At 47.4% G+C, this 16577-nt stretch overlaps 1 protein-coding gene across 2 annotated transcripts in view; it reads left to right on the top strand.

Moving 5' to 3' along the window:
- The window catches only part of LOC115097394 (protein-glutamine gamma-glutamyltransferase E-like), a 58887-nt gene that overhangs the window by 15170 nt on the left and 27140 nt on the right, over nucleotides 1–16577 (top strand). For both annotated transcript variants that reach the window (XM_029613173.1, XM_029613174.1), the window contains 2 exons: nucleotides 13785–13903; nucleotides 16235–16363. In XM_029613173.1, the coding sequence (XP_029469033.1) occupies nucleotides 13785–13903; nucleotides 16235–16363 (248 nt within the window). The remainder of the gene's footprint in view (nucleotides 1–13784; nucleotides 13904–16234; nucleotides 16364–16577) is intronic.

Here is a 16577-nt window from a genome sequence, read left to right as displayed (position 1 = left end):
TTGTTAGTTTTGCAACTGGCAGGCCAGGTGCATTCGAGTTAAAGGAAAGGAACAGCTGAGATGTCCTTGAGTTCATGTGTGTCCTAGTCTTATAGTAGGCTAACGCTCTTTTGCAGTCTAGAGTGTGGAGTAATTTCTCTTGGTCATTACGATGTGGCTTTGCAAAGAAAGTAGGGAGTTCAATAGACTGGTTGATGTGAAACGCTGAAACCACCTTTGGGAGGAAGGAAAGGTGAGTTTGTAGAACTGCCTTGTGGTGGAAGAACTGAAGGTAAGGTTCATAGTGTACCAGCGCTTGAAGTTCACTTAGTCGTTGTGCGGAAGTCACTGCAACCAGGAATACTACCTTCCATGTGAGGTATTTTATATGTGCCAAATCTAGAGGCTTAAACGGTGAAAGCATTAGTTGCTCAAGAACTAGGTTAAGGTTCCAGGCTACTGGCGGCTTAGAAATCGGGGGTTGGAGGTGATAGAGACCTCTGATGAATCTAGAAACCATTGGGTGTTGTGAGATTGGTTGTCCCTGGAATGGCCTATGATAGGCTGCAATGGCACTTAGATGTACCCTGACTGAAGCAGTCGCTAATCCTGACAAATATAAGGAAAACAGGTAATCCAGTAGACTTGTAGGAGGACAATGAAAGGGATCATGATGATTGGTTGAACACCATGATTTATTTATTTAACACTTTTCTATACCGACCTTCATGGTAATAACCATATCAGATCGGTTTACATCGAACAGGGGTAAAAACTGAGACAGAAAATAAACATATGAACAGAGGCGACAAAGTTACATTCAACAAGGAGGGTGAACTTGGAGGCTTAATCAGCTGGAAAGAGAGGACTAGGATGGCAGCAAACTAGTAATATAATACAATAGGGTGAGCGGGCTGGCGCTTAATGAACTTAGAGGTGTAAGGTTCCATCGCTCATGAAGGGAAAAGGTCATCCAGTGTGTATCCGGGGGATCTGAGAAGGCTTGGCGGAAAAGCCATGTCTTAAGTTTTTTCCTAAATGTTGGGAGGCATGGTTCCAGCCTGAGGTCTGGATGTTATTCCAGACAGTTGGTCCTGCTGTTGAGAAAGCTCGGTCTTTGGTTGAGGTGAGGCGCTTGGCTTTAGTTGGGGAAGCTTGCAGAGTTCCTTTGGGGATTTCTCTAATCGGTCTATTGGAGGTATGGAGTTTGAGGGGGATTTCGAGGTCGAGTTGGAGTTGATTGTGGATGGATTTGTGGATTAAGGTGAGAGATTTGTATAGGATTCTGAAGTTAACTGGTAACCAGTGTAGGTTTCTGAGGATCGGTGAAATGTGTTCTCCACGGTTGGTGTTAGTCAAAATTCTAGCTGCGGCATTCTGAATCATCTGTAGTGGCTTGGTGGTAGAGATGGGTAGACCTAAGAGGAGAGCGCTGCAGTAGTCTATTTTGGTAAATATCAAGGACTGGAGAACTGTCCTGAAGTCATGGAAGAATAGGAGGGGTTTGAGTCTTTTTAGAACCTGGAGTCTGTAGAAGCAATCTTTAGTTGTGATGTTAATCATTTTCTTTAGGTTTAGGCGATTGTCAAGAATTATCCCCAGATCTCTTACCTGCGTATGAGTGAGATGGGTGTTGTGGAGGGGTTGTGGAAGGGAGTTATCCTGGTTGGAGGAGATGAGGAGGAGTTCGGTCTTCGTAGAATTTAGGACCAAGTTTAGACTGTTGAGAAGGCTAGTGATGGATTGTAGGCAGTTGTTCCAGTGAGTGAGAGCTTTTGAGATGGATTCTGTTATAGGGATCAGAATCTGCACATCATCTGCGTAGAGGTAGTGTATTAGTTTAAGATCTGTTAGCAGTTGGCAGAGGGGGAGGAGGTAGATGTTGAAGAGGGTGGGAGATAAGGAGGATCCTTGCAGTACACCAAGCGAGGAATTTGTAGAAGGTGATTCTTTATTATTAATTTTGACTTTAAAGCTTCTGTTGCTGAGGAAAGACTTGAACCAACTGTGGCCTGATCCGGATATACCAATGTCCTGATAGGCGATTCAGGAGGATGGAGTGGTTGACGGTGTCGAATGCCGCCGAGATGTCTAGCAGGACTAGTAGAAAGGAGTGGCCTTTGTCTACTCCCATAATAATGTGGTCTGTTAGTGAGATGAGGAGGGATTCCATGTTGCGTGATTTGCGAAAGCCATATTGCGATGGATATAGGATGTTGTGATCTTCTAAATAATCTGAGAGCTGGGTGTTTACCACTTTCTCTGTTAGTTTAGCTAAGAAAGGGAGATTAGAGATGGGGTGGAAATTGGCTAATTCTCTAGGGTCTAAATTGTGTTTCTTAAGGAGGGGTTTAAGGGAAGCAGTTTTAAGTCTGTCTGGATAAATCTCTTGAGATAGCAGGCAGTTTATAATGTTGGTCAATGGTCCAGAGATCGTGTTTGGGATAAGAAGCAGGAGTTTGGAAGGGATATTGTCTGATGGGTGGCTGGATGGTTTCTGTTTCTTAAGGAGGGATTCGATTTCCCTGGGGGAAGTTAATTCGAAGTTGTCGAGTTTGGCTCCCGCAGGGGGATGGAAATTGTCGCAAGCAGCGAGTGAGGTAGTATTGGTAGGGAGTAGTGCAAGAGTATTCGAAATCTTCTGTTGGAAGAATGATGCGAGTTCGTTAGCCTTGGATAGTGCCTGTTCGTCTGGTATCGTCAGAGGGGCTGGCTTTGTGATTTGTGATACATAAGAGAAAAGAGCTTTGGCATCAAATTGGAGATTGTGGATTTTATTGGCATAGTATTCTCTTTTTGTCTTTAGAATGGAGGTCCTGTAATGATGTAAGGTTCCTTTGTATGCTGAGAGTGTAGATGAGTTGGGGGTTTTGCGCCATCTGTTTTCTTTGTGTCGTAGGTCTTGTTTCATCCGTTTCAGTTCGGAAGTGAACCAGGGTTGCTTTCCTTTTTTTGCTGGATTAATTGTTTTGGAGGCTGCAGGGCATAATTTGTTAGCTACTGTTTCAGTGATATTATGCCAGGAGAGTACGGCTGAGTCGGGATTAGATAGATCTAAGTTTGTGAATTCCATTGAAAGCTGATCACTAAGTATATCGGAAGCGCATGGTTTCCTGAAGTGTATGGTTGAGAGGTGATGTGGTGAGTATGTCTGTTTATTTGTGGAGAAGGAGGAGTTTATCAGGAAGTGGTCTGACCAGGGGATTAGGGTACACGAGGGTTAAGGGGATTAGGGTACACGAGGGTTCCATTGTGCAGGAGAAGTTAGAGGTTATGAAAATAAGATCCAGAGTGTGTCCAGCTTTGTGTGTAGGGTTGTTGATGATCTGATTGAATCCCATTGCACTGAGGGAGGCGAGGAGGGCTTCGCAATTGGCGGAACGGGGTGAGGCATCGATATGGAGGTTGAAATCTCCCATGATCATGGTTGGAAGGTCTGTGTTGATGTGCTTCACTATAGATTCTATAAGAGGTGAGGGATCAGATTCTAGTACTCCTGGTGGTGCATAGACTAGCAGTAATTGAAATTGTTTTGATTTGACTAAACCCAGTTCCAGTTTGGACTCAGACTTGATAGTATGTGATGTAAGTCTGAGTTCTTTCTTGGTAGCTAGTAGAAGACCGCCCCCTCGTTTTTTGTGTCTGTGGATTTTATTGGCATAGTATTCTCTTTTTGTCTTTAGAATGGAGGTCCTGTAATGATGTAAGGTTCCTTTGTATGCTGAGAGTGTAGACGAGTTGGGGGTTTTGCGCCATCTGTTTTCTTTGTGTCGTAGGTCTTGTTTCATCCGTTTCAGTTCGGAAGTGAACCAGGGTTGCTTTCCTTTTTTTGCTGGATTAATTGTTTTGGAGGCTGCGGGGCATATAATGCTTCCATTTATATTGGTATGCTCTCCTGGTAGAAGGTGAAGAGAATTTTCTGGCTATCCTCTGATAGTCCCTGAATAGTGACCGTTCAAGCTCCACGCTGTCAAGTGGAGGGAGTCTTGCATTGGGTGGAGGAGAGCTCCCTGGTCCTGGGACAGGAGTCCGTCCTTGTGGCCCAAGGGAATGGAGCTGTCAATCGAGAGACGAAGAAGGTAAGAGTACCGTGGTTGTCTCAGCCACACCAGGGTGATGAGGATGAGGTCTGCCGCCTCGGCTAAGCACTTCTGTAGCATGCAAGTTATCAGTGGAATTGGAGGGAAGGCATACATTAGACTTCCTGTCCACTGGAGTAAGAAGCCATCTTGAGCCGTCCTGAGATCACTGGGAAACAGGGAGCAGAAATGAGGTACCTTCCCATTGCTTTCCGTGGCAAAGAGGTCCATGGATGGTGTTCCCCAGTGTGCAAAAATGTGGTCGGCTACCTGTTGGTCTAGAGACCATTCGTGAGGGTGAAAAACTTGACTCAACTTGTCCGCCCGAGTGTTGGCTATGCCAGGAAGATAGGTTGCTTGCAAGTGGATTGAGTGACGAGAAGCCCAATCCCATATGAGAAGTACTTCTCTGCAGAGTATCCATGAACCGGACCCTCCTTGTTTGTTTATGTAAAACATGGCCACTTGATTGTCCGTATATATCATTACTCTTTTCCCTTGTAGTTGTATCCGAAAGGTTCTGAGGCCATAGTGGATTGCTCTGAGCTTGAGGAGGTTGATCTGATAAGAAATTTCGCGAGGAGTCCATAGTCCTTGCATTTCCAGGTGACTGAGGTGTGCTCCCCATCCCTTGAGGGAAGCATCCATTGGGAGTACTATGTTGTGAGGTGGTGTTGTAAATAGCGCACCTCTCTGGAGTATCTGTGGCCGTAACCACCAATCTAATTCCTTGTTCATTGCTGAAGTCAAGTTGATTCTGCGAGTCATCGGTTGTGAGTGCTGTTTCCACTGGCATTTCAGCCCCCATTGAAGTCGACGAATATGGAGACAAGTATTTGGGACCATATGAATGGTTGCCGCCATATGTCTGTTGCGTCCTTCAGTCTCAATTAGGGATGTGAATCTTTTTTGACGATTTAAAATATCGACCGATATATTTTAAATCGTCAAAAAATCGTTAGGGCCACGATACAATACCAATTCCCCCGATTTATCGTTAAAAAATCGTAAATCGGGGGAAGGGGGAGGGCAGGAAAACCGGCACACTAAAACCCCCTAAAACCCACCCCCGACCCTTTAAATTAAATCCCCCACCCTCCCGAACCCTCCCCCCCAATGCTTTAAATTACCTGGGGATCCGGCGGTGGTCCAGAACGGCGGCGGTCCGGAACGGCCCCCTCAATAGAATCGTGTTGTCTTCAGCCGGCGCCATTTTTCAAAATGGCCGCCGCAAAATGGCAGCAGCCATAGACAAAAACGATTCGACGGAGGAGGTCGTTCCGGACCTCCGCTGGACTTTTGGCAAGTCTTGTGGGGGTCAGGAGGCCCCCCCAAGCTGGCCAAAAGTTTCCTGGGAGTCCAGCGGGGTTCCGGGATCGATTTCTTGCCACGAATCGTTTTCGTACGGAAAATGGCGCCGGCAGGAGATCGACTGCAGGAGGTCGTTCAGCGGGAGTCTAGCGCAGTACTGTGGCTCCCCATGGGGCTCCTCCCCGTGGGCGTGGTCATCTACCACAGTACCCAAGAATCCACTCAAACCATAACAGATTGCTAACTCCATGGATTCGGCTCAGCTCACCGCATTGCATGCCATTCCAGGCCTGGCCCAGCGAATCGCCGAACAGCAGAACGTGCTGGAGAATTGACTACTGCATTTAACCAGCTGCACGCACAGATGAATTCACCAACCACCACAGGTAAATAAGTTACACCGCCAGAAGTGACAGTCAAGACAATTGTACCTCTATCTGCTCCAACATGCTTCTCAGGGGAAGTTTGGAAATGTAGAGGATTTATCATGCACTTTTCCCTGCATGCACTTTTCCCTGCAACCTAAGCATTTTCCTACAGCCTATGTCAAGACCACTTACATCTTGTCTTATCTGGACGGAAGAGCGTTGGCTTGGGCCTCTTCGCTGTGGGAGCGCGATGATGCTATCCTACATGATCTCGCTGGGTTCCTTGAACTGTTCAAATCAGTTTTTGATGACCCTGCCTGGCACACAACTGCAGGATCTTCAGTGGTTCACTTGAAGCAAGGTAATAAACCTTTATCAGACTTCACCATAGAATTCAAGACACTGGCGTCTGAATTACATTGGGACCCTAAATGCCTGAAGACCCTCTTCTTTTAAGGCCTGAACTCTCATTTGAAAGACGAGCTGGCAGCTCGTGAGATGCCTGAGACCTTGGCTGAACTGATGAAGTTGGCAATATGGATTGATCACCGACTTCGTGACAAGGTTCAAGAGACCAAAACTCCCAGAAGAACCTTTCAAAGCGAAACTCGAGTTAAGTCTACACCCAGGCCTGTTTCCTCGGGCCCAGTTGCCGGCGAAGAAGAACCAATGCAATTAGGCCGCAGTCACCTGACGTCTAAAGAGAGAAGAACACGGAAGAGGTTGGGACTATGCATTTATTGTGGACAAGCTGGCCATGCTGTACAAACTCGCCCTATATGTCCGAGAAACTGGCAGACCTAAGTCCTGCTGGAGGACTCTTCTTAGGTTTAACTGCACCCTCTCCTCCATTCTCGCTTCCTGTATCCTTAATCTGCGGACCCTTAGAATACCAGACTCTTGCCGTAGTGGACTCAGGGGCAGGAGGCAACTTCATTTTTAAACGATTAGTGGAGCACTTGCGGATTCCCACCACCACCATGACATCTTCACTTCTCCTATCTTCAATTCACGGGGAGCCCTTACCGGGCGAAGTAGCCCAGTTTACTGAACCAGTGAGTTTACGGACCAGTGCTCTCCATTCAGAGACTATCTCCTTCTTTGTACTAGAGAAGGCCATGCACCCTGTAGTACTGGGGCTACTGTGACTGCAGCAGCATATGCCTCAATTCAATTGGGCCACTCTGGAGCTTTCACGTTGGGGTCCAGATTGCCAGATTGTTTGATGGAGGTCTCTCCTATACCCTGCATGCCAACTACCCCATTGATGCTTGGGTTGCCGCCTCAGTATGCATCTTTTCAAGATGTATTTTCCAAAGAAGCCACAGACGTACTACCTCCACACAGATCCTACGACTGCGCCATCAATTTGAAGCCTAACACTGAACCACCCAAAGGAAGGGTTTACCCTGTCTCCGTGGTAAAAAATAAAGCTATGTCGGAATACATACAGGAGAACCTTCAAAAAGGCTTCATTAGACCCTCCAAGTCTCCTGCCGGTGCAGGCTTCTTCTTTGTGGGGAAGAAGGACGGAACATTGTGTCCATGCATTGACTACAGAGGTCTAAATGAGATCACTGTGAAAGACCACTATCCCTTACCACTCATCTCAGAGCTATTTGATAGACAACAGGGAGCCAAGATATTCTCCAAGCTTGATCTCAAGGGAGCCTCGCATCTAGTTCGCATTCGCTCTGGTGATGAATGGAAGACAGCCTTCAATACCCGGGATGGGCACTTTGAATGTCTAGTGATGCCTTTCGGCCTGTGCAACGCCCCGGCTAACTTCCAAACCATGATGAACGACATTCTGCGTAATCTACTGTACAAATGTGTCGTTGTGTATTTGGATGACATCTTGATATTTTCCCAGGACATGAACACTCATCTGGAAGATGTCAAAAGAGTGCTGCTAAGACTCCGCGAGAACCGCCTATACGCCAAGTTGTCAATCATCCAGATAGGGAAAAACGTGGATTCTTAGTTGACGAAGGTGGGCCACCACCACTGCCATGCATTTTGTGAATACTCGCAGGGCTGCTGAGAGGCTGAAGGGGAGAACCTTGTTTTGGTAATGCTGGTTCTTGTACTGGAAACAGAGGTAGTTCCATGAAGAGGGGTGCATTGTAATATGTGTGTAGGCCTCCTTTAGGTCTAGTGAGCACATCCAATCATTGGGTTGAAGGAGTGGAAGAATTGATTTGAATGAGACCATCTTGAACATTTCCTTGAATAGATGTTTGTTTAGGTTGCGTAAGTCCAAAATCAGTCTTAGACCCTCTGATTTCTTGGGAATTAAGAAATATGGGGAATAAAACCTCATATTGCAGCGGTATGATGGCAAAATTTGTATTGCTCATTGGTTTTGGAGTTCTGATATTTCTGCTGCCAAATGAAGGTGATTGGAGCAATTGCTCATGTTGGTAGTTAGATGTGGAAGGGTAGGTTTGGATTGGAAATGCAACTGAAAGCCCTGAGAGACTATCTCTAGCACACAACGGTCGTATGTGATTGTACTCCAGACCTCCTTGAATGCTGTGATCCTGCCTCCCACAGCCGTGGGGGGTGGCGGCCCTGTGAACACTAAATAGGGTCCCGCCTAAGTCCAAGAGGCCCAGGTTCCTATGGGCTCCTCCTGGGGGGACCTCGGGCTTCCAGTGGTGAAGTCTTCGCCTGAGTCTCTTCAGCGCCGCCTCCCGGCTGTGACACTTCCTGTGGGTTCCCACAGTACTCCATCCACCATCTCAGTCGGCCCAAGGGTCCACAACCATAACAGTTTGCAAGGCTATGGACCCAGTGGATCTTGCAGGCTTGAAAGCTATCCTGGGTATTGCCCAGAGGCTGCAACAGGCGACAGTGCAGGGATTAGCTGACTGTGTTGGTGGAGCCACATTTTCCAATTCCTCTGTACCTGGAGCTGGGACCAATTCCGGATCAACAGCACCCATACAGATGCCAGTACCCTCGAGGTTTTCAGGAGACGCGAAGCTTTGCCGAGAGTTTCTGAACCAGTGCTATATTCGATTCAACCTCCTTCCGCTTCAGTTTCCAACGGACCGGGTCAAGACAAGCTTTATTATCTCCCTGCTGGACGGGAGACCCCTGGCGTGGGCCTCCAACCTCTGGGAGTGTCAGGACTCACACCTGGACAACCTGGTATAGTTCATCACCGCCTTTCGGCAGGTCTTTGATGAGTCCTCTCGCAGACCTACTGCCGCATCAGAACTGCTCCAGCTGCGTCAGGGTAACCGGCCTTTGGCGGAACACGCCGTGGACTTCCAGACTCTCCCCACCGAATTGAACTGGGGAAGTGATAGCTTGCATGGTATCTTTTTGGAAAGTCTCTCCCCAAGACTTCAGGATGAATTGGCGGCCAGAGATCTCCCGGATGACTTGAACAATCTCATTGATCTAGCGCAGTGGTCCCCAAACCTGTCCTGGAGGGCCACCAGCCAGTCGGATCTTTGGGATATCCTCAATGAATATGCATAAGAGAAAATTTGCATGCACTGCCTCCATAACATGCAAATTTTCTCTCTTGCATATCCATTGTGGAGATCCCAAAAACCCAACTGGCTGGTGGCCCTCCAGGACAGGTTTGGGGACCACTGATCTAGCGGGTCACGTGGACCACTGCATCCAACGCCGGTTCCGGGAGAGGAGGTCAGTTCATAGTCCTGGGACCTCTGGAACCACTCCTTCCCGAAGCGTGTACCCCCCGTGCCTCTCCGGGGGCTCAAGATCCCGAACCCATGCAGGTAGGCCGGGGGCCTATCTCTCAAGAGGAGAGGAGAAGACATCGGTCCCTGGGCCTGTGCCTGTATTGCGCTGGCAAGGGCCACTTCCTTTCCCACTGTAGCGAGCGTCCGGGAAACGCTCGGATCTAGGGACAGTCAGGGAGCTAACCCTAGGTCACGCCACCTCTGCCTCCCCATGCACCATCCCGGTGACCTTACTCCTTCCTGAAGGAGAGTTCGATACGCTAGCCCTGATCAACTCTGGAGTCGGGGGAAACTTCATTCTCAAAGACTTGGTTTAGCAACTCCAGATTGCGGTTCAACCCCAAAGACCCCCGCTCCGGGTGTCCTCCATTCAGGGGAGACTTCTTCCAGGAACCATCGATACCCGTACCAGGCCCCTCACGTTACACACTGGTATTCTGCATGTGGAGGAGATTTCGTTCCTCGTCCTAGAGAGATCCATGCACCCGGTCATCCTGGGGCTACCTTGGCTGCGGAAGCACGCTCCTGTAATCTCGTGGGATACCCTCCAGGTGGCGTCCTGGGGGCCATCGTGCTTCAACTCCTGTTTAGCCGCCGTTCCCCGACCATCGGTACCTCTCATGACGAGTTCCTTGGCCCTGCCTTCGCATTACCAAGACTACCTCAATGTCTTTTCCAAAGAGAAGGCCGAGATCCTCCCGGAGCATCGCCCTTTCGACTGTGCGATCAATTTGCTCCCGGGTACCACGCCGCCACGGGGCCAGGTATACCCGTTGTCCCTTCCGGAGACGCAAGCCATGTCCGCTTATATCCGGGAGAACCTGGACCGAGGATTCATTCGACCCTCCAAGTCCCCGGCTGGAGCCGGGTTCTTCTTCGTAGCGAAGAAGGATGGGTCCCTCTGACCCTGCATAGATTACCGGGGCCTGAACAGCATCACCCGGTGGGATCGGTGTCCATTACCCTTGATTCCTGAATTCCTTGACCATCTGCAGGGAGCCAAGGTATTTACCAAGCTGGACCTTTGTGGGACGTACAACCTAGTGTGCATCCGACCTGGGGACAAATGGAAGACTGCTTTCAATACCCGGGACGGACACTACGAATACTTGGTAATGCCGTTTGGGCTATGCAATGCTCCCGCAGTCTTCCAACACCTCATGAACGAGGTGCTTTGAGAAATGCTCAACTCCTCTGTCATTGTCTATGTAGACGATGTACTGATCTATTCTAAGGATCTAAAGGATCATCGTCAACATGTCAGGCAAGTACTACAGATTCTGAGGGAGAATCGCTTGTTCGCTAAGTTGGAGAAATGCCTCTTCGAGCAAGAGTCACTCCCTTTCCTGGGTAACATTGTTTCAGCTACGGGGTTCAGGATGGACCCGAAAAAGATAACCGCCATCCGAGACTGGCCTCAACCCATAGGAGTAAAAGCGCTTCAACGATTCTTAGGTTTTGCCAACTTCTATAGGCAATTCATCCCTCACTACTCCAGCAAGGTGGCTCCTCTCACGGCACTTACAAGGAAAGGGGCGGACGCAAGGAATTGGTCGCTAGAAGCACGCCAGGCCTTTGAGGCCCTGAAGGAAGCATTTTTGGAAGATACTTGCCTCCACCACCCAGATCACCAATGCCAGTTTGTGGTGGAGTTCGATGCCTCTGACGTGGCGGTCAGGGCTGACCTGAGCCAAGTATTGGTAATGGTAAAGCACTACCGTGCTTCTACTTCTCCAGGAAATTTTCACTTGCAGAAAGAAATTACGGTATCAGAGACAAAGAATTCCTGGCCATAAAGATGGCCTTCGAAGAATGGCGCCAGTGGCTGGAGGGGGCTCAACACCCAGTGGTTGTGTATACAGACCACAAGAATCTAGAGCACCTGTGCCACGCCCAGCGCCTCAATCCCCAGCAGGCCCGGTGGTCCCTGTTCTTTACCCGATTTAATTTTGACCTCCGCTACCAACTGGCCTCCAAGAATATCTGGGCAGACACCCTGTCCTGCACCGCCGAGGTCAAGGATACACCAATGTCACCCCAATATATCCTTGTTCCTGCCAAGGTACTCCTTGCTGCTTCCAAGGTAGCTCCCGCCGGCAAGACTGTGGTGCCTACTCGCCTGCGTAGGAAAGTGCTAGCATGGGCCCATGATTCATTGACCGCAGGACATCCAGAAGTAGCACGGACCCTGGAATTACTGACTGTTTTACTGGTGGCCCCAAGTCAAGAAAGATGTCCACAGCTACATCCATTCCTGCCCTACGTGTGCCATGTGGAACAAAGTCAGCATGGCTTTAACCAAGACAAGTCTTGCCTTACAAATCTGCTTCACTTTTTTGAAGGAGTTAATAAACATGTGGATAAAGGTGAACTGGTAGATGTAGTGTACTTGGATTTTCAGAAGGCGTTTGACAAAGTTCCGCATGAGAGGCTTCTAGGAAAAGTAAAAAATCATGGGATAGGAGGCAGGTGTAACTATGCGCGCGCCAGCAGGCTGCTGGCACGCCATCACCCGACCCGGGGGGCTGGTCCGGAGGCTTCGACAACGCACCCGGGCCGGCGTTACACCCCTGACACACCCCCAGAACGCCCGGAAATTTGCGCCGCCCACCCGACATGCCCCGGACATACCCCCCTTGTGAAGCCCCGGGACTTACGCCTGTCCTGGGGCCTGCGCGCGCTGCCGAGCCTATGCAAAATAGGCTCGGCGTGCGCAGGGTTTTTTTTTTAAGGGTTACGCACATAACGTATGCGCGTAACCCTTTTAAAATCCGGCCCTGTGTTTTCCCGTCGATAGCAGGGCTGAATTAGCCATGCTGTCATGGAACTGTCAATCAGGCCTGGGAGGCGGAGCTTCAAAGTGATGTTATAACTTTGGGGGGTTCTACTCCCCTTACTTCCTCATACCCAAGAAGTCAGGGAACCTCCGTCCTATATTGGATCTCCAAGACCTCAACAAATTCATAGTCAAGGAAAGGTTCAAGATGATATTGCTAAAGTCCATCTTACCTCTGATCCAACCCAATGCTTGGATGTGCTCTATAGACCTCAAGGTTGCATATACTCATATCCCAATGCATCCTTCCTCCTGGCAATACCTGTCTTTCCAAGTCAACAGCCAACACTTCCAATACAAGATACTTCCCTTTGGTCTCTTGACAGCACCTCAGGTGTTCACCAAGTGCATGGCAGTGGTGGGGGCATTCCTCCGACAGCAGGGAATAATCATATTTCCTTATCTCGACGATTGGCTGATTGTGGCCTCAGCCCAACCACGCTCCGCCAACATCTTCACAACACAATAACTTGCCTCAATCAATTGGGACTAGTAATCAATTACCAGAAATCCCACCTACAACCTACACAATGACTCCAATTCATAGGAGCCTGTCTAGACACCATCAAACACAGAGTTTTTCTGCCACAAGACAGGAAGTCCACCATGCGTCAACTATTCCGACGTCTGAAAATTACCACATCCCCATCCGCCCGTCAGGTGTCAACCGTCCTGGGGCATATGGCAGCATCGATCCACGCAGTGTCCAACACCCGTCTCCATATGCGGCATATCCAGTGGGATCTCAAAAGGCAATGTGATAAGGAAAAGGGCTGTGGTTAGGGTAATAGTTTAGTTATGGAATGTGTGCTATTTTGAGAGAGAGAGAGAGAGAGAGAGCTTTATGGAAGTCAACTATTTATATCACTGTAGGAGGGTCTACTAGTAACTGGAGGTGAGGTTTTGGTGGTGGGCTAGGGTTTTGGGGCCAGTTTTATATGCTCCGTCAGACGTTCGAACAGCACAGTACACATCAGTGAAGATTTAATGTGATTTGGAATGAAGAAAGCTACACAAAGATGAGATTTCTACAATGTACTCCCGCCCTAGCTTGATGCACTCTCTACCTGGGTGCTATTGCACACAAAGTTAAACATCCCTCATTTTTATAAACTCTGCCCAAACTCCTCCCCTTTGACTAAAATTTAAAAATTTGCATACGCATCTCGCAATGAGATAAATAACGCCATAACGCATTTTGATGAATGACCCTGTTTATTTGTGGTGCACATCTATAGGCATACCCCTAAATTAAAATGTTTATTTACATTCTCACAGGTTTTCTCTTAAGGGCACCCTTCCAAATTGATAGGTTTTATTTTATTTTTACATTTTATTTCTCCATTGATTTCCCTTTTTTGGAATATAGTAGGTTTATCTAGAAAGACTGGTTATGTTGAAAATGAGACTAGTACTGAGAAATGTTCAGAAGCTTTGTCACTGTTCACATGGTACAAGACATGAAGCGGCATGATTTTGTTTTTTTCAGATGATTCTGTTTACATGGAACAAGAGAATTACAGAAAAGAATATGTTTTGAAACCAAACGGAATATATTTCACTGGCAGTGCCTCATACCTTTCTGCCAAGGGATGGGACTATGGCCAGGTAAGTGGATGATGAACATTTACATCTTCTTATCATTCCTGGACCCTTGTGTGTTCTAATCCAGTGGTTCCCAAACTTTTTTGTGCTGTGGCCCATCTGGCACTGGGTTCACTTCCCTCTCATCCACCTAACATAATCGCCCCTCCTCCCACTGCCCCATAATCACCTTCCTTTCCTTTCTCTCACATCCCATCCCCCAGCATGACCACCTTTTCTTTCCCTCTCTCTCCATCCCCCTGATATAATCACTTTCCCTTCCTTCTCTCCCACTTCCTGGTATTATTAATTAGTTTAGTTTAATTTTCTTCTTGATATAACATTAATCCATAAACAGATCAACATGGTTTGCATATAAACAAAAAAATTTCATAAGCAAATAATACGTAATCTATTTTAAATATAAGGGAAGAGAGAGGGATCGGATGGGCTGTAGCTGTATGCACAGCTTGTGCTATTTGAGTCAACAAGGTTTGTTGCAGTTTAAGGATTTCTTGTAGTGCTTGCTGCTGGGCCCAACTGCAACAGTTTGCAGTTGTTGCTGCCCTTCTGTGAGGGCCTGGAATAAGCGCTCCATACGGGTTTAGTTTGTGCTCAGGTGTAGCAGGGTCTTTCTGTTCCCAAAGGACTGCCGCTCAGTTCAAGAACACAGCAAAAAAAAAAAAAAAAAAGTTCTCAATTTTTCTTTTCTGGGACAAAAGAAAAGAAAAATCTAGCCTGTCCAGTGCTGACTCACTATAAATCCTCTCTATCCAGGTAGGGTTAGACCCTTTCGCCTGCTAGACTCAATTCTCAGGGCTCCACTGCAGCTGGGTCCATAAAGAAAACCTTTTGTAGTGTGGGTGTCTGGTCTTTTCTGAGCTTAAACAAGAAATCCCATAGCTACCCTTATATGTGATAACACGGGGAGCGGCCCTTGTCTTCATGGAGGGTGCCGGAAGATAGAAGCAGACTGGACTCCAGCGCTTTCTCACTCAAAATTACTTTATTATTTGCAAGAAATAAAAACAGTATAAAGTGTGCTTACCTCAGCAGTTCTGTCTCAAAGATTAGGGCACTCATATATACAACATTTTAGCATAGTATCTGGGGCTTCGTCCTCCTGCCCCAAGTCTGTCTGTTCTCTTCTAGGTCTGAGTTTTTATTTTCCTTCCTGTGGAAATGCCCTGTGACCTGGATTCCCACTCTGTGAGTCCCACTGATTCTTGTCTTGGGGTTGTGAGGTGATGGAGAGTGAAGACCCCCTTGATTATTGTGTTGGGTGGTTGGGGGTGGTGGGGTGATTGAAGCATGGAGGCCCTTTGATTCTTGTGTTGAGCAAGTTGGGGGATTGTGGCTTGGAGGTTCCCAGTGTTAAATGTTAGCAAAGCCTTGGAGCTGGCACCCCAATATTTAACCCCCAGTCTAAGTCGGATGTTAAATTTTAAGCTTTAGGAAGCCTACACTAAATAATCCTTGGAGAAGAGCATACCATTGTGGGCCTCCTAAAGCATAATTTGCATATGGCATTCCTTTATTTACGTGTAGGTATGTGCTAATTTTAATGCGTATCCCGCTAACATCATCAGGGTCCCCTTTAGCATTTACACTAAGGCTTTCGGGCATAGCATGCTATTTTTTATGCCTCAAAATGGGAGAACATATTTGGTACCTCTAGCACTAAAGGTGTTTTGTGGCACAAGTTGGGAAAACATAGTAACATAACATAGCAAATGATGGCAGAGATAGGCTATTTGTTCCATCCAGTCTGCTCAGTTATTCCTGACCACACTGAAAGACTATATCCCAGCTGTCAGCCATGGAGTGTGATCATTTGTAAGATATTTCTCTTATCCAGGACAGTTTTGTTGTCTTCCTAATTTGTATTCTATATCATCTTAGGGAGGTGAGCGTGCAAAATCCCCTACTTAATTCATATTCAGCATCCCCTCCCTGTCTACGTCTAACCCAAAGGCTTTGTAATAATCTAAACAGTCACCAACCCTAGTGTGGCTGTTGCCTGAACATCTGGCCTCCAAGATCCTCTACCTTGTCAGACATGAGTCAATTACATGAGCCTCTGTGCTGCTGCTAGGCCTTCCAGTTATTACTGTACTCGCAGCTTGCCACACAGACCCAGCTGCAAGTTAACCCTTTCATTATACCGCAATCTGCCGGACAAACCCAGCTGCATGATTGTCTGTGCTTTCACTAGGACTGCCAAAGTTTCACATTACCCATTTTGTCATTCATTCTGGCAGACCCGATGCTCACTGTTGAATGCTTAGTGTAGGAAGAAACCTGCATTATGACCAGTTCTTTGAAACCATTTTTTTTTTTTAAATATATTTACAGTTTGAAGAGGACATTTTGGACACCTGCCTGACCCTGCTGGACCAGAGTCCAGAGTACACCAAGGATAAAGTAAAGGACTGTTCTAACAGATATGATCCCAGTTATGTGGCCAAAGTCATCTGTTCTATGGTAAAGAACAGTTTAATACGATTTTATTCTTATTATAGTAGTAGACTAGATTGTTTGCCTGTAATCAGTGCTGCACTATATTTAATAACTGTCTGTACCACGCATTGAAGTCCCTGGCTGGGAAGGCGTGTCATAAATAAATGGTGATGATGATGGTAGTAGTGATATCGTATATATTTATTAATAAATAGAGCACCCTGTAAATTGTAGGACT

Source organism: Rhinatrema bivittatum, chromosome 8 (assembly GCF_901001135.1).
Source record: "Rhinatrema bivittatum chromosome 8, aRhiBiv1.1, whole genome shotgun sequence".
Classification (NCBI taxonomy): Eukaryota; Metazoa; Chordata; class Amphibia; order Gymnophiona; family Rhinatrematidae; genus Rhinatrema; species Rhinatrema bivittatum.
The sequence above is the reverse complement of the archived record's forward strand: the minus strand, read 5'-3'. Positions and strand labels throughout refer to the sequence as shown.